This window comes from Genypterus blacodes, unplaced genomic scaffold (assembly GCF_046128005.1).
Source record: "Genypterus blacodes isolate CSIRO-AG114 ecotype Tasmania unplaced genomic scaffold, CSIRO-AGI_Gbla_v1 ptg000156l_1, whole genome shotgun sequence".
In the NCBI taxonomy this organism is placed as follows: Eukaryota; Metazoa; Chordata; class Actinopteri; order Ophidiiformes; family Ophidiidae; genus Genypterus; species Genypterus blacodes.
Genome location: NW_027466957.1, coordinates 11,078,959 through 11,102,546, shown reverse-complemented (window position 1 = coordinate 11,102,546; position 23,588 = coordinate 11,078,959). Strand labels below are relative to the sequence as shown.

Sequence of the window (23,588 nt, the reverse complement as noted above, 5' to 3'; positions counted from 1 at the left end):
TGAAGTTTTATCTACCTTTGTTGAACACACTTATTGTAAGTCGCTTTGGATAAAAGCGTCTGCTAAATGACCGTAATGTAATGTATGTAAAGTGTGTGTGTTTGAGAGAGAGCTGCTATCTGCTGTAGCTCATTTCCATCAGGCACATCTTGGGCCTCCTTTAATCTGAAGGTGACATTGATCAATTCTCGGCTCGGCTGAATGTGAGACTTCCAGCCGGGTTTGGAGCCTATGTCCTCACACAAACGGCTACTGTTTTTGCTTTACGAGCGAGGTGAGCGAGGTGAGGGGCTTCCTCCTCCTCCTCCTCCTCCTCCTCTGCTGACCAACGCGCTGACTTTGAACTTGAACTTCGTCTTCCTCCAGATCTCCATGATATGCGCGCGCTCCACCGCAAGGTTTGCTTTCTAAAAAGTACAGATTTGTTTGTTTATTTATTTTTTATTATGTTTTAATTAATCGTTGGTGGACAGCGCTCTGGATGCTCTGGAAGGCGCCAACAAAAAATGAAGTGACTTCAACTTTCCGTCATCTCTGCTCCGCTACGCATCCATTTTGTTTCCGTCATTGCCTCCTCACATCCATCACACATGTAGGAGATCATATCGACTCTTTCATAAATCGATCCTTCACTTCCTCAGCTCTTCTTCAGCTCTTGTGATGCATCAGGCGCCATGTCGAGTATCAGCGTGTAGAGTCAGTCACGCTCTTTACATTTGCTGCAGGTGTTTTGTGTATTCTGATTTGTAAATACTTCAGAATCGGAAGTTTGTATCTCGCCTGATCGCAGCTTGTTCTGTTAATCTTCCTCATCATAGTCATCCCCACATACTGTATCAGCGCGCGTGCTCCCTCGTCTGTCTCTCTTACTGTAGTTTGTGCGTAAATTAATTAGTTTTATTTCCCCTCCTGGTGTTTGTCACTGAGGCTGATGGGAGCCGATGGTTGCGTTAAAGTCGTGTAAGTAAAGTGTGTGTGGCGCAGTGGGTATAGTCTCTTATTATAAATACACAAACGGCTAAAACGAGCGCAAAATGGTGCTTTTGCTTCCATGAATTTGACGCCATGCGTCTGATCACTGAATACTTATCGAGCATCACATCAGCACCTAAACACAACCAGAGGGTAATATCAAATAAGAAAGTTTGCCTCGTTTTAACAGTCCCAGTTTTGTCCGATTTAAATGTCATTTAAACTGGCTGAATTTAGATTTTTCTTGATGCAAAAGTCGCACATTTCCATTTTTTTTAATTCTAAATAAACATTTGGCTCTTTGCGTTCACATAACCGCAGTCTGGAATATGAGTCACTACTTCAGACGTAAAACAGGAATAGCGCCGTGATGAGTGTTAGAGTCATTTCCACATCGCATAAGATCATATGAAGGTGTTTGTGTCCAGTCAGCGTCTCTGCTCACATGTGTCCTTAACATATAAGAGCTGATCTGTGTGTTATTCGCCTTATTGACACCCATGGCGATGTAAAGGCTCCATCACAACAACAAGCAGGTGCAGACTTCTCGTCTCCCAAACCAGCTCGAACACACACACACACACACACACACACACACACACACACACACACACAGATATACACTGCATAGCCTCCTCCTAACTGGGTGATGAAGCTATGTTGTCCCTTAAATTCACTTCCTGTTAATTTCCCAAAGCAGTAGAAAGCGCGTCAGATGTTTTAATAAAGCAAAAGTTTGCCAACACGCTGCGTAATAAGCTGATCTCGACTTGTGTTTAGCTGTTTGCGTTTAACAGATCAGCCCATTGCAGGTTATTCGATAGTAACTGTGCACCAGGCTGTTCTGTGATGATTGAAACGAGCCATAAATTGGATATAAGAAATAAAGGAATATGGTTTTAGAATAATAACAATAATATTAGTGGTAGAATGCGCCTCAAGTGAAGGGTTAATGTGATTTTTAAGGGTAAATGTATATAATATACACGAGTTTCTAAAGAACAAACATTTTGCGGATATAACGAATATATAAATACAATAAAATATCCCACTAAAAATCTATTAACCTTGATTTTATACTAATCTGGACATTAACCGCTGCGCTCAGACAGCAGCTTGATCTTAACTATATAGTGGCAAAGATTAGACGATAAAGTATCATTATAGCCCCCACACACACGCACTCTGACAGTCTGACACACTCACACACACACACACTGAGCGTTCTGTAACGTGCATAGTGTGTTAAAGGCTGTTACAAGTATTAATCTGGGCCCATTTTCATCCATATGACCACATTTGAAAACTGCACGGGTTCACTGGGTGGAATCGATCCAGGTGGCCTGGAAACATTGACCCAGAGCTACAAACATACGAAGATTGAGCAAGACTTGTTTCAAGTAAAGTTTATTTAATAACTGATTCCAAAATACAAGAGCACACTTTCCCTTCGCTGCATGTTGACTCAGAGCCCAAACAGCTCGTCTGAAATGTGTGTGTGTGTGTGTGTGTGTGGAGAGATGAAGCGAACCTGGATGACCCAGTTTGATCAGTTTCCCTCTGATAATCATGCAAATATTTTCCGCCTATTTATAAGATATTTACCCAAAATGCACCTGTATGATGTTTGCTGAAAAGCTGAAATTCCAGCAGCAAGTTTGCAGGCTGCACGCGCTCTTAAAGGAGACGCCACAGCGGGATGATTGACGATTACCGAGCGCGTCTATTGTCTCGCTGTCTGGACGGATGGAGTGACCGCCTCTCTTAACTTGAACTTGGACTTCCGACGAAGACCGAGACAGAGACCGAGACAGAGACGTGTCCATTATGATTCATGTCGTCTGCGCCAAGAAAGATGACATCTCGTGGATTAATACGCGATAAGGGAGTTTCCAGCACTTCTTTGAAAAGACGTTTAGGTTGTAAAATCAGATTGCTATTATTATCACAGTGTGTGTGAGGAATGATTTCATTCACTCATATATTATATACAGTATAAAGATGGTAAACAGGTCAGAGTAGATAAGTCTCCCTTCATTTAAGGCGCTTGTTGTATAATTGCTCCATTTTGGACTCAAATATCTGCTGCCCAACTTTCCCCACATTGCTTTTATTGACACCCCACAGTTTCCTGCATTTAGACGCAGTGGAATGGGAACAGAGCTCTTATTCTGATCCTGCATCACATTTAGAACCTCGCCAAGTATCAGCACTTTGGGATGAGCCGCACGGATATTTAAATGGCAGAATAAAAAGCGATATAACCATAAAGCCCTGCTGAGGATGCGCGCCGGGGCAATGATAAGTGAACCTACTGTGCCAGGCTGCTGGGCCCGCATGTCCCCCATGGGTGCGGCTCCTCTCCTCTCCGGGTAGTGTCGTGCATGTCGCAGCCCTCCTCTCCAGCTCGTCTACCTGCTCTGGATGTTAAACGACTCGGATCCGTCTCTAATGAGGCCTGCGGCGTCATGCGGACGGTCCCTCGCGCCGCCACATCACATGAGAATCATAATTCAGAAAAGCTTTATTTACATCTAAACATGCACAAAGCTCTATTTAGGGTTTAAAACCAAAACAAATTCACAATTTATTTTCAAAAAGGCACTATTTAGTGATTTTTCTAAAGTTTCTTATTCCGTTTCCTAGTCCGTTTAGCTCAATATGTGAGAGTACTATATTTACTACTACAGACTTGATCTTAGACGCGTACTTCCACACATAGATGTGTAAAGTATTATTGCAGTATGATATTGGTGAGTTTTACTTTAAACTCCCGTATACTTCCATTAATGTTCCAAATCCCAATCTTGTGGCGCAGTGAGCATATATGCTGTATAGTAATACTGCAGAGGAGTTTCAGATGTGTACTGTCAGTCATTTCAAAGTACTTCTGGATACACAACTGTGTACTTTAAACTGACACATGTCAATATGTCACACTAACATATGACGTTATTCCTATTTAACCCTTAGATGCACGAGTGACTGGACCCTACACTCTTCCAGAAGTGGGTCAAAAATGACCCATATTAGAATCAATGTGTTTTTATGCCATTTTTGTCAATTTGGTTAAGAATAATCACTTGTATAATATTTAGTATTGTATTTAGGACCACACAAGAATGATTTCATGTTTCTTTTTCACTTTTTAACATTTTTGAAAAAGAAACTTACCCAGAACAGCAATAGAAAAATGTGAACATCCATTGTGTGTGTGTGTGTGTGTGTGTCTGTGTGTGTGTCTGTGTGTGTGTGTGTGTGTGTGTTTGTGTGTATGTATGTGTGTAACTGTCCAGTCATTGACAGTTCCTCTCTCTTTTCCCTGTTTTGCCTTCTTGTCTAATCACTGTATGCAGTTCAGACAAACTACCTGTTTCTGGCTGTGATCATTGCACACAGGTACATTGCATTTCCCACACCTATTGTTGACTTTGCGATCTTTGTTACTTGGGCAGATCTGACACCTCTTTCTCTTTGGTTGGCCCTGTCTGCTTCTTTCCTGTGGCTGGGTTGTGGCTATTTTCATCCACTACTTTGTCGTGGTGCATCGTGCTCAGGAGCACAACAGCTTTTCCTTTCTTTCTGACATAGCTGACCATGGTAAGGCTGTCGTTGAATCCAAACTCTGTGCTATGAACCTCCCTGGACTTGGAAGGCTTCATCAGAGGAGGGATGTCTGGCTTGTTCTGACGTAGAGTCCCCACAATAGTGAGATCCTTCTCCAAGAGATGCTGCGCAAGAGGCACACTGGTGAAAAAGTTATCCATGGTGATGTTGCGACCTGTGTTTCTAAATCTACTACACAACTGCTGGACAATGTTTTCCCCCAGATTCTTCTGAACTTCTTCCCCTGGTTGTCTCCCCGTGTAAACTATACCATCTATTGCATAGGGAATGCGTGCATCACAAACCCAGAAGATCTTTAGGCCGTACTTGGCGGGCTTGCTTGGCATGTACTGTAGAAATATATTATATTATATATATTATATGAAGATAATACTTACACGTATCAGCTCTTGCTGTGTAAAATAATCTTCCTGAGGGGTGACACTTCTGATATAGTCTGTGTGGTCCACAGTTAATGTATTCCTGACAGCCACAGGTGATAAGAATCAAAGGTTCCCATTGGATTCCATAGAAAATGCATGCGGGTCATTTTTGACCCACTTATGGAAGCTTGGGGTACTAATACAAAAACTACAATTTCTTAAAATGTATAAAAGGTAAGTTAAAAATGTAAATGGCATTATATCAAAAACATGTTTTTTGAGGAATACCTGGAATATGAAATGATAACAATTTTTCATTACGAAGATATTTCAAGAAAACAACCTCACCGGGTCATTTTTGACCCACTTATGCATCTAAGGGTTAAACAGTTCGTCAACATTCAGTCGAATCTGTTCTCCACTCGACATGTACGTTTAATTGAACTCCAGTTTAGATCTATTTTTGTTATATTTTGTGTTCTTTCCTGCTTCTTTCTGGGTTTTTTTTTTACGATTATGAACTTTGTTTTTAATCGTGATGTGCAGCCAGACTGGAGAAGCATCACAGCCTTGTTGGGTGTTTTTGTTTCTTAGGAATATTTTAATGATAGTGGTGTGTGTGTTGTCGAGTAACAACGCCCATCTCCCTCTCTCACACACACACGCACACACACACACACACACACACACACACACACACACACACACACACCAAACTGGCAACATAAAGTGGTGAAAATGTGCGAAATTAGAGTATTTTGTAGATGAAATGTCACTCGTTAAAGTCTGTTTGTGTTTGTTGTGATGCAGCGAGCTTGTTTATATTCTCATGTGTTGGGTTCCAGTCTCAAACTTTCCGATATTGAATTTCACGTTAAATGCACGAGGCCTTGATTGAAAGTTGCTCAGTATTTAGTGTGTATTTCAGTTTCCCCAGTTTATACCGGCGGAGCCCCGCTGGGAGCTTTGGAGGGAGGAAAGTGGTTTGACGTGAAAAGCAGAAATGCTGCAAACTCGTAAATAATTAGCGCAACCTGACGTCATCATGGCGCAGACTGTCTTACCTGCACGCACGCCGGGTGCACGCATCTTTCCACGCTCTGCAGGTTTGTGTCATTCTGCAGGCGGGTGTGATCATGTTGGAGGAAAATAATATTGATTAATATTGAGGTTTTTTAGGGTTTTTTTTAGTGACATTTTCGCTTAACTGTAGTGACGCGCGCGGGATTCTGTTAGAGCAAAAACGCAGCAGGTTTGCCACAGTGTGAGCGAGAGTTGCCAAAGTGCTCAACTGGATTGTTTCCATAGCAACATAATTTTTTTTTTTCACTGTTTCGGGAGATTTTCACAAATGGAAACTTACCGCAGTAGCTTTGCAGTATCAACACACAAACACACACACACACACATTGGTGTATTGGTTTATAGAGGCTGCCGGCTCCGTCGCCACGCATGTCCCTGAGACCGGAAGCCGCAGGTAGGCAACGTTTGTTTGGGGGTGGATGCTCTCCCATCCCCCCTCCAAACCTCCACATCACGCACATACGCACACACACGAACACACACGCGCACACACACTCCCTCTGACAGGCCCGCGTGGCTGGATGAAGTCCAGATATCTACACCAACACGCGATCGCTCGTTTTTACTCTTGTATTGTATTGAGTAATGGTAGTTGCGCAAATAGGGAATTCCTGAAACACATGAAGAAGACGAACGGGAATGAGCCGCGTGTGTTTGCAGATACTTTACACGATAATCTATAATAATGCAATAGTAAATTTAAGAAATATGGGAAATGATTGTCAAAGCCCCATTTTAGCGGTGGTATCGCGAAATGTATACAAATAGTTAAAGACTATCTGCTTTATCTGCACTCTGGACACTTAATACAGGAGGCCACAGTAATACACAGATTAAGTTGACTCTTTGATGAGGTTTGGAGCATTGGAATTACATTTACTATTAGATTTTGGTTAAATATCAGCAACAGTAACGGATGGCCGTGTTGGCGGATGCGTGATTTAATATGCGGATACAAGATAGGATCACTAAATAAAATCAAATTACTCCTGAATTTACTCCACTGTTAATTGAGTAATTCTAACATTTTAATACTCGTCTATGCATCTGCCACAGTCCTGTCCTCAGAAAGTATTAATGTGCGCACATCAGTATCAGCGGTGTTATATGTCTAGTTGTTGACTTGTTTAACATTCAGACCTGCGTTGTGATCCACTCGTGGAGTTGAAATTCCATTTTTCTGCCTCGGTATTTGTAAGTAAACATGATGCTGGCTTGAGTGTGACACTGGCACACGCGTGGGCTCCTGATGGCTCCGCACAGATTGGAGGAAATGCGCCAGACGCTTGAATAATTAATAACGGGCCAATTATTTTCCCTCAACATGCCGCATCATTGTACAAGCACTTTTATTTTTTATTAAAGTAGTGCAGTAAATCAGTTTTAATTGTCATAAATCAGTTTGAGTTTTCCGTTTGTTCTGTGTGATATTAATGTGCAGAATAGGAGGTAATGACGTGTTTTAATCTCGTTTTCCACGCCTGATTTATGGATTTTACAAATTAAAGTTGTAACTTGATCAAACTGCGGGTCCAGGTTTTCTAAATTAGAGTCGATCACTCGGCTGAGTATTGATCATGCAGACACGCATTGATCACACTCCAACTTTACTTCTAAGTAATATAATATTGAATGTTAGTGTGTGTTATTAGTCTCTCTCTCACACACAGAGACACACACACTTACATTCTTTATCATGTCTCAGATCTTAGTTATTAAAGTTTGAGACCTCTTGCAATAGTTTGATGCTTATTTGGAGCCGGTTTCTGTCTGAGTAAAGCTGCACTCGTCCTTTAAGAAAAGGAGCATTAACACGAGCTCTCTCTCTATCTCTGTTTCTCTCCCTCTCTCTGTCCCTCTCCCTCTCTCTCTACTCACACAGCAAACATTTTAGAGTCGGGGTCTCTAAATAACAGCTAGTTTACATACATACTCTAGTGTGAAGTTCATTCTTGTCCGTCTAGACTCTGATTACGACCCTGTTTGTCTGCGTTTTTTTACCTTGACCTTGGACTTCCGTGCAGCTGCCGTTTGGGGATGAGCCCTCCATGGGCGCAATTTCCGTGAGACAAAAGAGCCAAAGTCCCTGCCAAAGACAAAGGGGCCCGGCTTCCTCTTTGCTGTGTTCAAATAACGCAGATTTACTTAAAAAGACACACACACACAGAGCGAAGGCCTGATTCTATTCCACCCCGCAGTGGCAAAGTGGAGATGAGCCATGCAGGCTGTGTTGTGGAGCTGCTGTTAGCCGCTTTATGAGTGACTCATGAGGCAGGCATCACACAAAATCTCCTTTATAGATATTTGTCGGCCTATCCCAACTTAAACATGTCAAACTTTGAAACACAGTCATGGCTTAAATATTAAGTTCGTAAATGTGGTAAACCGGTGGCGAGAGGAGGATCTGCAGTGTTTGTGGCGGGATTATTGCGCCTAACGTGACAGCAGGGATTAGAACCAGTTTGGCTCTGAGGTGGACCAGTATGTAAAAATAGTAATGACAGGGGACATATAGGTCCGCATTTAGTCTGTCAGAGCAGCGTATGTAGCCTGCACACACACTTTGTCATCACAACAGTATAACCGTTTGTCTGTTGTATAAATTTACGCCTAATCTGAATAATCTTAAAGACTAAAATGCTGAATTTGAAGCCTTAGCCACGACGCCTTTGCGCAATCGCACTGCGGCATCTATTTGGATATAAACTAATGTCCACTGTCTTCACTGTATCTAGATGAATAGACGCGTTTGACTTGCTTACCTGGGAGGATTGACAGCTTGAGCACACATTCCATTACACATATTCACACTAAGTAAATAATGAATAATTACAGGTTCTGAATTTTCTTACGCAACTGCTGCCACACACATCCACACACATACGCCAATAGAAAACAAATTGTACTCCTCCTTGCTGAATACCTGGAGCTTTGAAACTATCTCACGCACACAAGTTATAACGCACAGTATTTAATTTATAACGACAAAAGTTTGAAATCCAGTTGTTTAAATACAAATTGTCCATTTAGTACATAGAATATAATATAATGTGTTTTTGTAGTGCTAATATGTATCCACAGCTGTATTATATGTGGCAAATCGATTACTATAGCTCAAATTAAATGTAAAATCTACGAGTGTTTACGCATATCCCTAGAAGTTGGCAGTTTAGTTTTGAATGGACGGTGAATGTTTAGAGACGAGATGTGTTGTTGTTTTTCTCTTTATGCGCAGTATAACATATTGGGATTTTTTCTGGTAAATATTACTTTGCTAATTTAAGTAAAAGTTGTTGATGAATGCATTGTAACACACATGAATCAGTGTGTTGAATCACGTTGCACCACTGCAAAGCAAACTCAGCGACACACACACACACACACACACACACACACACACACACACACACACACACACACACACACACACACACACACACACACATACATACACATACACACAGTGAAAGCACCGATGCACCACCTTACAGTTGTCCGCGTCAAAAAGAGTAATAAAAGTGTTTTATTCACCCCGTGTACATCTTAACCATACATGCAGTCTGTCATATATGCTGTGACAGTGTGTGGGAGTTCACTCTGTCGGCCAAACTTCACAGGTTGTTTTCCTCCACCGCCCCCCTCCCTCCAATCTGGAGCGCCGACGCACTCCCCTTTAAGGCCGCGCGTGGTGGGCGGCTCAGCCAATCGCGCGCCTCGCTCTCGTCCAGGAAGAAGCCGCGCGCTGCGTCTTTAAAGGGCTGAGCCCCCTCAACTCGCGAGCGCAATCTCGTAGGACTTGTTAGCGTATCACGTGCCGGAGCCTTAATGAAGTGGACGCACGGGGTCCCCGTCTGCGCATGCGCTCGGTGTAAAATGTAGTTGGAAATGAGGTGTCCGTCTTGGAGTAGTCGACTTTTAAAAAGCATCGGCAGCCCCTGATATGACGACTTCGCTGGTTCTGCATCCACGCTGGGCGGACACCTTGATGTACGTTTATGAAAAAAGCCCGAATGAAAACAGCCCGAATAAAAGCCAAACAATGGAGGGACTGAGCGGTAATTGCCCCGCGACTCACTGCAGGGACCTGATGTCGCACCCCGCGCTGGGACGGCACTCTGGCACCATAGCGACCCACCAGGGCTCCGTCTACTCGGACATTTCCTCCCCCGACACCGGCCGACAGTGCCCCGCGCCCCAGACGTCATCGAGCGCGTCTCTGGGCTACGGCTATCCGTTCGGAAGCCCCTACTACGGCTGCAGATTATCCCACTCGCACAACGTCAACTTGCAGCAGAAGCCCTGCTCATATCACCCCGCAGAGAAATACGCCGAGCCCAGCACGGCGCTGCCCACGGAGGAGCTGTCCTCCAGGGCCAAAGAGTTCGCCTTCTACCCGAGCTTCGCCAGCTCTTACCAGGCCGTGCCCGGATATCTCGACGTGTCGGTGGTACCGAGTATCAGCGCTCACCCCGAACCGCGACACGACGCCCTGATCCCCATGGAGGGCTACCAACACTGGGCTCTCTCCAATGGCTGGGATGGGCAGGTGTACTGCTCCAAAGAGCAAACACAGTCGACCCATCTGTGGAAGTCACCATTTCCAGGTAAAGAAAATACATTTTCACGTTTTTAAGCTTTCTCCCCAGCTGTTATCCACGTGTTGTTGGCTTTTTTAGCACTTTAGATTTGCCACCAAGCCAGCTAGTGACCTGTAAATAGATATTTTGACCTTGCTATGGTGTTATTGCTGAGCCTTTTTCTAAATTTATTTTGTTTATGTGTTGACACAAACTCGCCCAAAAGTCCTGCATGGAAAATATGTTGACACTCAACTGTCATGCTCCATTGCTCTCAGCAGCTCCTTTATGGACTGTTTGTATGATAGCCAATAATCTATTTGAATCTAGGCTTGACTTAAAAAAAACAAGAGCAACTCTCGTGCATTTTTGACAAACGCATGCGTAAAGATGACAAAGTCAACGCTGCCATGTTAGGTGCGTGTGTTTGTGTGTGTGTGTGTGTGTGTGTGTGTGTGTGTGTGTGTGCGTGTGGTGTATTAACAATTCAGGGTTAATTTAAATGGCAAAAAGGCTGATATTGTTTTCTGCAGTAAGTCATATGATTATGATTATTACAGCCAAACACAGCACAAACATAGCCCCCTCTGTGCTATAATACACTGACTCAACTATAGTGTGTGTATATGTGTGTGTGTGTATGTGTGTGTGTGTGTATGTGTGTATGTAAGGTGACAGTCACTCTGCAGGAGTGTCCACAGGCTTTTGCATTTATCACAATTCATTTCTGCAAACATCTGCATTCAATACACACCCGCCTCGGCACCCCGCACAGAGATAAAAACTCATCTCTTTAAATCACAATAAATCAGGCTTGTCACGTTTTCCCTGCTCGTACAACACACACACACACACGCACACATACACACACAACAAATGCGCAATACGTGATAATGGACGTGGGGGGCTCACACACACACTATGTTGTTTACAGGAGTGTTTACTGGACTTGTGATCTTTATGAAATCTCCAGCTATTTTAATTTCCAGGGTCCTTTCTCGGACCTCACTTGAACCCCCCCACCCCCACCCCCAACCCGCACCCCCACCCCAAGCCCTCGCAAGAAGCCCCCACCGACCCCCACGTTATGTTGAGGGGAGGGGGTGAAAATACAGGCGAGCAAAGCCACGCAAGCACGGGCACGCAACCAAACGCGCGCGCGCACGCACGAAAACATAGGCGCGCGCACTCGTGTCGTCCTGTCACACACACATATACACACACACACGAATGCCCTCAGATATACAAATGTTCTACCAGGACATTTAAATTGCGAAGCATGGATAACAGGGACGTAATAACAGTTTGTGCTGCCACATTTAATCTGCGCCAGAATCTTAATCCGCGCAAAAGCAGAGAAGAGACTGGAATGACACTTCAGTCTGTCTGTCTCTGTCTGTCCTCCTGAAGGTATTTCCATTAGTCCTGTCCTTCGTCCTCTCATCTCATTGGCTCAACTTGAGGATCAAAATTTTGCTTACGTGAGCAGATAAATCCCACCGCTGTCAGAAGGATCCGTGAGTCCTAGTGGAAAATTGGGATCGAGCCTAAATATGGAGCGAAAATATGGGAAGGAGCCAACGCTTTAATTCAGCAAATGTGTTTGTTAATTCAGCATTTCGCGCTTAATGTGTCCACTCAAAGGTACAAGATATAGTTTGTCAGGCAATTTGGTTCTGCTCGTAGCCCGCTGTAGATGATCCAGACCCAGTTCCACCATAAACCAAAAATCTCTGAGAATGAGTTTATTTTTAATTCTGCTGTCCCACTCGAGAAAACAATACACAATCCCAGCAGACTGTGACAGTGACACTCTGTTTACAGGAGACACAGGTCGACGTGCTGACATCAAAGTGTAAAATTTAATGTTCTCGACTCTCCCGTCAGGGGCTTCGACCCCCCGATCCTGATGTCAGGACATTTAAGCAGGTGCAATCCAACTGAGAGGTTGATTGCAACCTAAACCTGTAGTGCCTTATTACCTCCCAATACACACACTCACACGCACATATGCACACACCCTACAGAGGTATAACAGATAAAGAAGTGCGTTTATGTCATAGACATTTTAAACTATTTTCCTGGCTCAGTTTTATTAAACTCTAATCAGATTATATTATTAGACTGTATTTGATAATCTAATCTCTAATCTGTGGCCCAGTTTGTGTCAACATTGTAATCTTTTCTGCTGCGTGATGAAATAACAGACGGAGAACTTTAAGCAGTCATTTCTGTTATCTACATAAATTTTATCTCCTCTTCTTCTTCATCGTCATCATCATCTTCTTCGTTTTTCAGACGTGGTGCCGCTGCAGCCGGAGGTCAGCAGCTACCGCCGCGGACGCAAGAAACGCGTCCCGTACACGAAGCTCCAGCTGAAGGAGCTGGAGAAAGAGTACGCGGCCAGCAAGTTCATCACCAAAGACAAGCGGAGGCGCATCTCGGCCGGCACCAACCTGTCAGAGCGCCAGGTCACTATCTGGTTCCAGAACCGGCGGGTCAAGGAGAAGAAATTCGTCAGTAAATCCAAGAACAATCACATGCACGCCACTTGATGGGACCAGCGAGCCCACAACCTCTCGTATCTTCCCCCTACTCGCATACACACACACACACACACATACATATATATATATACAGTATATATACATACACACACACATGCATACACACATATGCATACACAGATTCACCTCTCTCACCGTTTTTTGGGGGGGTCCAATCAGCACACACACACACACACACACACACACGTCCCGCTTTTCATTTGAAGAGATAACGCTCAAAAAACTGTGAAAATATCGAAAAATTCACTTCACGTTTGTTTTATATGAATGTACATATATAAATATATAATATTTAAAATGATATATGTATTTCAAAGACAAGTATTGCGTTCTTTTTGCGTTTTATTCCCCCCGTCCCCCAAAACCAAATCTCAAATGGACTGACAGAGGAGGAAGAGGAGAAGGAGGAGGAGGAAGATCATTTTGATGCCATTTCACAAAGAGAACGGTCACGCGGACAGGAAATGATGTGCATAATGACATGTCGCTAACTCGAGGGGGGACTCGAACCCTTTCAAAGAGCTCACATGACTTATTTTGTTTGTGGTCTTTTTTTTTCTTTTTGTTAAGCCTTCTGATTTTCAACAGCGATTCGCGTTGTTGTTGTTGTTGTTCTTCTTCTATGTGGGATGTGTTCAGTTTAAGCCTGGGGGGTCACAGAGAGGAGAGGCTGCTATGTTGTTAATCTGTATAGTGCAATGCCTTATGTTATTTAAGTCATATTATCTCGTACGGCGAAAGATAGAAAGAAAGTGTGCATTGGAAATATATCTGTCTGTATGTTTTCCTTTGATCAGTGAAGGATTGTGTCATGCAACTGGAATGAGTGTAAACCATTAAAGTCAGTGAGTATTCCACATATACGCGCACAATGGTTCTGTTCTGTTCTGTGTCTGTCGGTGAAGAAGCCTGTATAACGTCAGTCAGTCTCTGTGAACTGTGTTGTGGTGTTGAGTTACGTCCTGGTACCGTGTTTCATAAATAAATGATGATGATGATGATGAAAATGCTCCTAAATATCAGAGTCAATCAAACCTCCAGCGTGTTTTGCCGCAGCGGTTAATATCGCGTCAGCAGAGGCGCAAACTCTTCTCCGCGAGTAAGGTTTATCTCAAACTTCGAGTGAAGAGTTTAAGCTTCTAGGTGCTTGATGAATACTTCAGGGTGTACAGGATGAAGTTGACGGGTTGTTTACGTACTTTTAATCCAGATTCAAGTCAATCCGTGTTTGTTTGTGTGGGGTGATGAGGTTTCATCTCTCCTGCACTGAACAAACACGTTCTGCTGCAGCAGCTCGGTGGAGCGTCACACGTCTTCAGGTGTGGCGGTGAATCTCTCAGCATTGGCATCCCCACCACATCTCTGCTCCCTGCCCTCTAACACGTCCGCATTTGGCATCCAAGGTGAATGAAGCCAGAGGTTCGTTACCTGTCAGCTGCAAGGCGGATGTTTGCCTGCAGGATCCTTCTTCTCTGAGGCTCCAATGCAAATCAAACTATCTCAGCATTCACGGAAGCAGAATCATGGCCGCTACTTTTCATATTCCACTGTTACACCATGTGCTGTTACACTGTAGTCGCCCTCATCTGGGGGGATATGAACATGGAATACGCCTGAATGAAACGAAAATCTACGCCGTCCGCTGTATTTAGTGTAGTCCTTAAATTTCCTCATATGTATTATATATATTACCTCTTAGATATTACAAATAAGAGCAACAGCCCACTTTGAATATTGCATGTATAGCGTCAGAACGCTACTCTTGTTTACATTTCGTTCCGTTTTAGCTCAGGTGAGTTTTGCAACGAATTCCAGCATCAAATTTGGTTCATTGACAACTTGTAATTTCTAGTTTCACAATTTATCAAACATAACACACACGCACACACGCCCCGCTAACACACACACACACACACACACACACACATATATATATATATATATATATATATATATATATATATATATATATATGCATACACACACACACACGCACACACACACACTCGCCCCTAACATAACCGCAAAGCTACTTTACAGAAGAGACCGCATGTAACTGTATATACGTGATACGATCATTGTTTTGGAAGATAAAATTATAGTATGTAGATCCAGTTGGTGATAAGAATAAAGGTCTTATCTGGCTCCGAGGCGTGTTGAAAGTAGATTCTACTAAAAAGCGCTCTCCCATATTTAGACTGCACAGGACAGAAAATAATTCAAGTTGAAGTTTCAAGTCAAACTTCAATTCATCGAGGCTCAACTCAGGTCTGTATTTATGATATTTGGACTGATAGATTTTGTCATTTAAATCAGAATAAAGCAGATTATCCCACCTGCCAGAACTGAAATAATAAATAAATACGTTTGATTCAAAATATCTCAATGTCAAATGTTGTAGCTACCGCAGATAAAACCACGCTGATAGTTTAGGATGGTATAAGAAATCACAACAAGTCACTTTTCTCCACTTTCTTCCACTTTTCCCCCCTCACTACTTCTTCTTCTTTACTCTCCTGGGCTCTGACTGTGTTTTGGAGCTTTTTCTTAAACATCAACTTCGCTCCATCTGCTCCTCGGGTTTGTTGTATTTCCATTCGCCGTGGTAAAGTTGCGGCTGTGCTCATTTTACCCTTGACCATGACTATGCCGTCACTTTGACCTTGACATCACGGCAGATTGTGAATAATAAATAGGGGGCCGGACAGCAGCGTTGGCGGTTTGTTTGTAGGCAAACAAGGTGTTATTTCCCCGTCTAGACAGGCGCCTTAATGACGGGCCATAAATACATAAAGGAGGGGAGCAGATATCCTCTGACCTGCGCGGCTGACCAGCATCTCTGGGAGCTTTGTATTAACATTTGGACTCTTTTTGTGTTTTACAGAAGTCTTCAAGAACTCTTTCTGCTCATGTGACTGCACGTGTGAAGCCACGACTGGCCCCATACACACTCCTCGGTGTGTGTGGTATTGACCACGACGGACAGGTAGGACTTTTTGACGTGTTACACACACACACACACACACACACCCAGCAGCAGTGACGATCAGCCAGCAGCCACACACACACACTCTACACAGCGAGAGGAAATGATGGCGCTACGCAGGTATGATTGTTTCTCTTCCTATATGAGTCGCTGTGGGCCTGAGTGGACTTGAGCTTTTATGGCTTTTAAACTCTGCAGAAGCAGCAGGAATAATATTTATTAATTTATATTTACAAATCTGCTCTGGTCTGCAGGAATGTAATGTTTTATATTCACTAACAAACCGGTTTTATTTTGATTTTTAATTTAGCTCAGTGAACGTGCGCACAGCGATGATCAAAGTTTGCATGAATATGCCGGTATTAAATTAAAAAGGAGTTTAATTCCTCCTGGTACATGATAATAACATAAGTGTTATGATCTTTTAGTATTTATTTATCACACAATAATTTCTCAGCCTGAATTTAGACCAAACTGACAACAACAACAAAGTCAGATCAGACAAGCAGAATTTATTATGTATTGTAATGATTTCATTTGGGTTTTACATCAATCTAATTATCTGACTCCATCTATGTTTTAGATATTTAACAAATGTTATTTTGAATTCTACATTGAGGTTTAATCAGCATTTTTCATACCTACCCAAATACGACATCCTCAAATATTAGAAAACCAAAATAACCAAATTATCCGTGTGAGCATATTCAGTTAGTAAATGAGCACAGGTCTAGTTAAGTTTCATTTTGGATGGCGGAAGTTGTTGCCTATGGTGATGAAACGCACGCGCGGAGGTTCAACAATTTCCAATGAAACCAAAGCAGAAGAACGAAATGATTCAACAAGACCCAAACACACAAACCAACAAAAACAACAATAGTTAGCTGGAGTCTGTTACATGTTGGAGAAGTTGCAGCACTGTATGTGTGTACGAGAGAGAGTGTGGGTGGGTGTGAGTGTGTGTGTGTGTGTGTGTGTGTGTGTGTGTGTGTGTGTGTGTGTGTGTGTGTATGAGGGCTGCAGGCCGCTGTCAGCACATGAGACAGGGGGCTGATAACCTCTGGTGGTGACCAGAGGAAAATATCAGGAAGTACTGCAGCTACACACCACTGAGTGTGTGTGTTCAGGTTTACCACTGAGACTGAGTGTGTGTATGTGTTTGTCTGTGTGTTTACAGCTCAAATACTTTTTGCGTGTGTGTGTGTGTGTGTTTTGATCATTTTGGTGAAATATCAACCATATTGGGTTCATCGCTTATAGCTTTTTAATGCAGCAGTTTCAGTGTAAAAGTTGCACGTGAAGCCGCGCGCGTATACATGTGTGTGTATCCTTCTACCGTTTACATCTGTTTTTATGATTTTTTTAAATTCTATTAAATTAATTCCATCCATGCTGAGTGTAGAGATGTGATGGCTGTACAGTATGACAGAACAGAGAGACAGTTAAGAGGATAATTATGTCTTTAATACCTCCGCCTGTAAGAGTGTGTGGGTGTGCGCGCGGCGATGAAATATTTGTTGTAAGAGGAGAATTAATGTGTTCAAACATGAACAGGAAGCTGGATTGTTTGAAATGTAGTATGTTTGAAATCGGCAACGGGCACAGCGAATCAGCAGTATAAGCGTTAATAATCTTGATACACACACACACACACACGGGCAAAGTTCACTTCGTATTCAACATATGACACATTACAGTGGACAAGTTTTGAATTAATATTCCAGTGAATAGTCTGAGCCCCGTTACGTCCCCATCATTATATTACGACTTTATTATTCTGAGTGACGGTCAAGTTCAAAACTATCTGCGCTCGCGTGCAGACTGTAAATTACAACAATCAAGTTTTTGGGTTAGTTTAATAATTTGCATAATTCTACATAAGCTTGATAAGCTTGTGTTTGAGTCTGTGTGTGCGTGTGTGTGCGGTATGATTGTTTTTCGTAACATCACATGTTTATTATTTACACACGTACATCTATACAAACACAATCACACAGGATTAGAGAGCGTGATTTGCGTAGAAGAATAATTTGCGTAGTTTGCTGATTTAACCAATCATGCCTTTGTATTTTATTTCTATTTTTTTTTACTGATAGTGATGTTGTGTGTGAATCAGCTCGTCCCGCTCTGTGGTGCGTGTTGTGTGCGTCCCTCGGTGGGTTGTTTTCCTCAGAGGAAGCTTTAAAACGCCTTTGCACTGGGCCATAACTGTGGCAACCTGCCTGCGCCGAATCAAAGGGAGGAAAGGGGAAGAAAAGCCCTTTGTTGGGGCTATTGCCCTGTCTGGACAGGACCAGCGGATTCCACCAGGCTCATTTCAATACCGTGCAGACAGCTGGACTAGACAGTGACCTTGACGGTGCTCTGCTCGCGTTTTTACTCAACTTTATTATTTATTTATTTTCTAATATAAATAGATTTCTATAGCAGATTTTTCCTCTTTTTTTTGGGGGGGGGGGGGTTGCGAATCGAATCAGCCCCCGCGGTTTCACATATGACATCACCGCTGCATGTGGCAAAGGTAGCGGAGGGAGTGGAGTGGGAATGCGTGCGCGCGCGGGGGGATCCGCGTGGGAGCTCATGCGGGAGCAGGAGGCGTGGAGGGCGGAGAGTCAGGAGGCGAGGAGGCGCAACACATGGGGCCTCCTTCCCCCGAGGTAACGTGTCGACTTCAGCCGGGACGGTGCTGCTCTCTCTCCCCTGTGAACACACACACTTTTCTGCTTTTCTGTTGTTTTGGGTGACTCATGATTACACACATACTGACACACACACACACAGACACACACACACACACACACACACACACACACACACACACACACACACACACACACACACACACACACACCTAAATAGCTCCCGGTGAGGGGGTGACACTCTGCTGCATTGTGAAACACGGACAGTAGATGAGTGTAGGTTTAGATGCTGTGAGGCCGGTGGATCCTCCGCCTGAACACTTGATCTTCGGTCTATTTAAGGCCTGATCCTGATCGCCTGTGCCGCGCTGGGGATCAGATATCGGCCAGCTTTGCACACTGGTATTGAAATGAATGCTAATGCTCTCAAATATCGCCACACTGGCGATTTTGCAGCACGCAGCCACGCAGTGCGGCCAACACGCATGTGCAAGATGTTATTCTAAGTCTGAGCAAATCTATTCAGAAGCCACAGCCTCATATTTTATAATAACCACATAAATTATCCTAGTTTTGTTTTATTTTTTGCAGCAGAGCTGCTGTGTTGCTATTGGATACATTCACATTAGTTTGACTTTTATGACGTCAGGCTACTGCGCCTCACTTCAAGTTGTCATAAGCTGAACAGGCGTTGCGTGCTGTGTTTTATTGCTTTTCTATTTCAACTTTATCCTATTTATTAATACATAAGTGGAGCATTTGAGTTCAATATCAAGTTCAACTCGCTGTCAGTGCAGCGTGAACTTGGCGGGAGGACTTATAGGCATAACGTGTTTGTATGAAGCTGTTAGGATCTATTTGTGTCTCTGGTCTAACTCTGTGTCACGGGTTAGTCATAGTGTTTGATGCAGTCAGAGCTTCTCTTTATAAACATACCATCATAATCCAGACATAAGCTGATGTTTATTCTTGCATAATTGCAACTTTTCAGACGTTTAAGTTGATTTGGCGCAGAGAACAATGGGTTTGTGTTCATATGTGACATTATTAGGGACAAATATGAGGCGCAAAGTGTTTGTGAATCGATCCACTGTAAGGCAGAATGCTGCAAAGACTTCTTGACTGAATTCTATCTTTCTCTTATTTGAAAATTGTGTGGAAATGAATGCACAATGGCCTAGTCAATGATAAGGATGTCTTTGAGGAGGGTTGGGCATTTTTGATGACCGGAATACCACGTTGGAATCCATCCGCCATGCATGCAGCCACTGGGCAGGATGCCTGAATCCTTTAAATTGTTTCAGCACAAAACTTCGCCCAAGATACGGCAGAGTGGCGGACTTCCTGCATGTGAAGCTGCTGTGGTGTGTAAAAAAGAAAAAGGAGGAAAAAAAAGAGGCCCATTATTGGATCAGAAGAGACGCGTCACACACGCTGCATCACAACTGCATCAACAAATCAACTAATTAGGCGAGATATAAAGCAGAGGGCCTGGGATGATTGAAACAGTTAAGTGTCCTCTGATATCTTGTAAAATTCATATAAAAGAATTGTGAGAGGTGTAACAATCCCAACAGAGTTTGGCTGTGAGCGTTTATTGGAGGTATCTGTTAAAGTTGCTCATGTGAGGTGTGCTAGAGAATCTGATTTGAAATATACCCTCTTAAAGTAACCTTATAGAACACCGTCCCCCCTTTTACACAGCCACTGGCTTCAACCTGCTGACCCCCGCTACTGTAAATACGAGAGTAGAGCCGCAACGAGCATCAGTCTTTCCTTAAAACAAGCTTGTAAAATAGGGACATCACAGCTTTATGTGACGCGGAATTCAACCGTAATTTGCTGGGAAACAAGTTGTCATATGCAGCTCATGAGCTTCAAGACAAATAAATAGTTTTCATAAGAAAGGGCGTTTTAAAACTTTGCTCCAGTTTATAAAGGCGTTAAACAGGGCCGTGGACAGTTCCTGCAGTGTGTGTGACACACACACGCTGCTCGACTTCCTACGGGGTCTGCGGGGCTCGATTGGAGCAAAACAAAGATTCTACATTTTAATAAAAAGGTTTATAGTATTTTTAAAAGCATATAAACCGCTGTAATGCAAGAAGTTAATGTTTTGTTTTGTCTGAGATTGACCAAGTGGGTGGTACCATGTGTAGCAGAAGTTGCTCTGGTCACGTGGTTTGGGGATGACCAATCAGGTGCCCCTCCAGGTTTAACTATGTTAAATGTCAGATTGCAATAAACTAGAAGCTGTTGGTCGGGCCCGCGGAAATGGGCGAGCATAATCTCCTTAATCCAGGGTTTGTGGGACCTTTGGTAAACATCCACACTGGAGACACGTTTTACTTTCCGAATTTTAGAGCCTCTGGGGGACAACTGGCGGGGCTACCGTCTCTCTCCTACCCGAGAAGGGACAATGTTTGCTCCCTCCCGTGGAATCCGTCGGAGCCGTGCAATGGATACTCTCAATCCTACTTTAGCAGCCCCGTGTCTATTAATCCGTCTTTCAACCGGTCGTGTGAAATCAGCAGACCAGAAGATGGCAAATGTTATTACAGCAACGGCAGCGCGAATAGGGAGACCTGCTCAGGTGGCAGCAGCCTGAAGCGGGAGGACAGGGCGAGAGACACATCATCCCTGCCGTCTGAGCACGGGATGCACGGCGGCATTGGCTCCGCCGCCGCCTTTTCCAAGTACGATTACGGGACCGAGCAGCTAACGCAAGATCCGCCATCCTGTCAGTCTCTGGAGTCCGACTCCAGCTCCTCTCTGCTCAACGAGGGCAGCAAGCCTCCATCCGGCGACACACAGACCCTGGTGTCACCGAGTAGCCATTCGAGCAACCTCGCTGCAGGCGGAGGTGGGTGCACTTTGACTCTCATGTTTGCTTTATTCTGTCATTTGCATTGTTTCTGCTTTGCACCCGCTGCTCCGCACCGCCATTAGAGCTCGTTATCCCGATGCACACTTTGCTTGCTTAGATTCTCCTGCAGGGCACTTGCGTGGTGCGCAAACGCCACTAGGGGTTGCCCTAAAATACTCCACATACACACACACGCACCCACACACACACACACATATATATATATACACACAGCATGTGGCTTGATACAGTTATCGATAACCGCACCAAATCATATCGCCTATCAGGCCTTTAAACATCTGATCAATCCTGTGAGTTTAACCCCGCGAGCTGCAGATCGAAGTGCACGATTTGTGGATTTTTTTTGCTAATATATGTGCAATAATACACACAGATTAGCGTTGATTTAACTGCACCCTGCATCAAATAGAGATAATGGAGTTTTGTTTTTTAATGACTCGTAAACAGATTTAATATCTGTCGCTCTGTGCTCGAGGATTCAAGCTTTGGAACTCGCACAGAAGTAGAGCAGTTTGCTAGCACGGCTTCATTGACACTAAATAAATGTAACTTTAAAAACTGTAAAAACTTTGTGCAACACACACACACCAACACACACACACCAACACACACCTCGCCGTGTATCTATAGTGGCCTCTGTGTAGGACTCTGAAAACGATGTAAAATACTGTCCTACACGCATGTAAACAATCCTGATAACTGGGCCGGAATACAGACAGATCAAAACAGAACCTGTTTGTCTCTGTGTGGGTGTGTGTGTGTGTGTGTGTGTGTGTGAAGTCACAAACAGGGCGTCAGGTCACAGAATAGCAACGTAAATAATCCTTAGGTGTTGTTATTCTCTACACATTGGAGCGATGTTGTCCTAATTGTCGCAGGCACTTTAGGAGGCAGTCGGTGCTTTAAAGCGCGACTGTGACGCTACTCAACTTAGATTCATAAAGAATATGAATTTCCTGCATAAGCTTTCTTCTTTAGTATCACGTTTAAACCCCCATAAAGTGCATGTTAACCTCACTTAGCCTACAGTATGGCGAGTGCCCCCACGGTGCCCAGCTCACGCCCCTGTAGGCTGCTCATAACCTTGGAGGTGACCGTGATTTTGCAACTCTGGTGACTAATGCCGTTGTATGCACCCCCCCCCCCCCCCTTCCCCCCTTCCTCACCCCACCCCACCCCATCCCCCCGCTCCCCCATCCCCTCCCCACCTTCCCCCTCAAACACCCCTTCACTCCCCCCCGCACCCTCCTCCAGGTGCCCCGTGGTACCCGATGCACACCCGGACCAGAAAGAAGCGCAAACCCTATTCCAAGCTGCAGCTGGCCGAGCTGGAGGGCGAGTTCATGCTGAATGAGTTCATCACCCGGCAGCGGCGGAGGGAGCTCTCCGACCGGCTCAACCTCAGCGACCAGCAGGTCAAGATCTGGTTCCAGAACCGCAGGATGAAGAAGAAGAGACTCATGCTGAGGGAGCAAGCGTTGGCCTACTTTTAGAGATGCAGCAGAAGGTGAATCGATAGGCAGTAAAAAAAAAAAGCCAAGCATTCTTCGCTCCCATAGGTTCGCATGCACTCATCTGTCCATCTTTACATTGCAGAAAATTCTAAGTATTACTTATTTGTTTTCGAGCCCATAGAACAAGTTTCCAAAACTCTATAGAGCCTTTATGATGTCAGTAAGACTGCCTGCCGCCCTGGTTTGGTTACAACCACACAAAGCTGTGAGATTAGAGTTTTCTCTTATATGCCGTGTATAGGGTGCACCCATGGGGTCGCAGCCCGCCGCCTGAAATGTGCTATCCACGTGACGCGTAATGACAGCGGGCACTCAGCTGGGAACGAGGGGAGAAAAAGCGATTAAACAAACAGCAGAATGAGTCAGGAGGCCCG

General features: G+C 44.0%; 2 protein-coding genes across 2 annotated transcripts; both read left to right on the top strand.

The window, feature by feature from the left end:
• The first annotated feature begins 9,984 nt into the window (after positions 1-9,984).
• hoxc13a (homeobox C13a) lies at positions 9,985-13,176 on the top strand. Its single transcript, XM_076166883.1, has 2 exons — positions 9,985-10,648; positions 12,920-13,176. Exons 1-2 carry the CDS (start codon positions 9,985-9,987, stop codon positions 13,174-13,176), a joined length of 921 nt encoding a protein of 306 aa, XP_076022998.1.
• Positions 13,177-21,087: 7,911 nt separating this feature from the next.
• On the top strand, positions 21,088-23,248 carry hoxc12a (homeobox C12a). The gene is made up of 2 exons (XM_076166891.1): positions 21,088-21,676; positions 22,955-23,248. The coding sequence occupies exons 1-2, from the start codon at positions 21,088-21,090 to the stop codon at positions 23,191-23,193; spliced, it is 828 nt and encodes a 275-aa protein (XP_076023006.1). The 3' UTR covers positions 23,194-23,248.
• Positions 23,249-23,588: the final 340 nt, after the last annotated feature.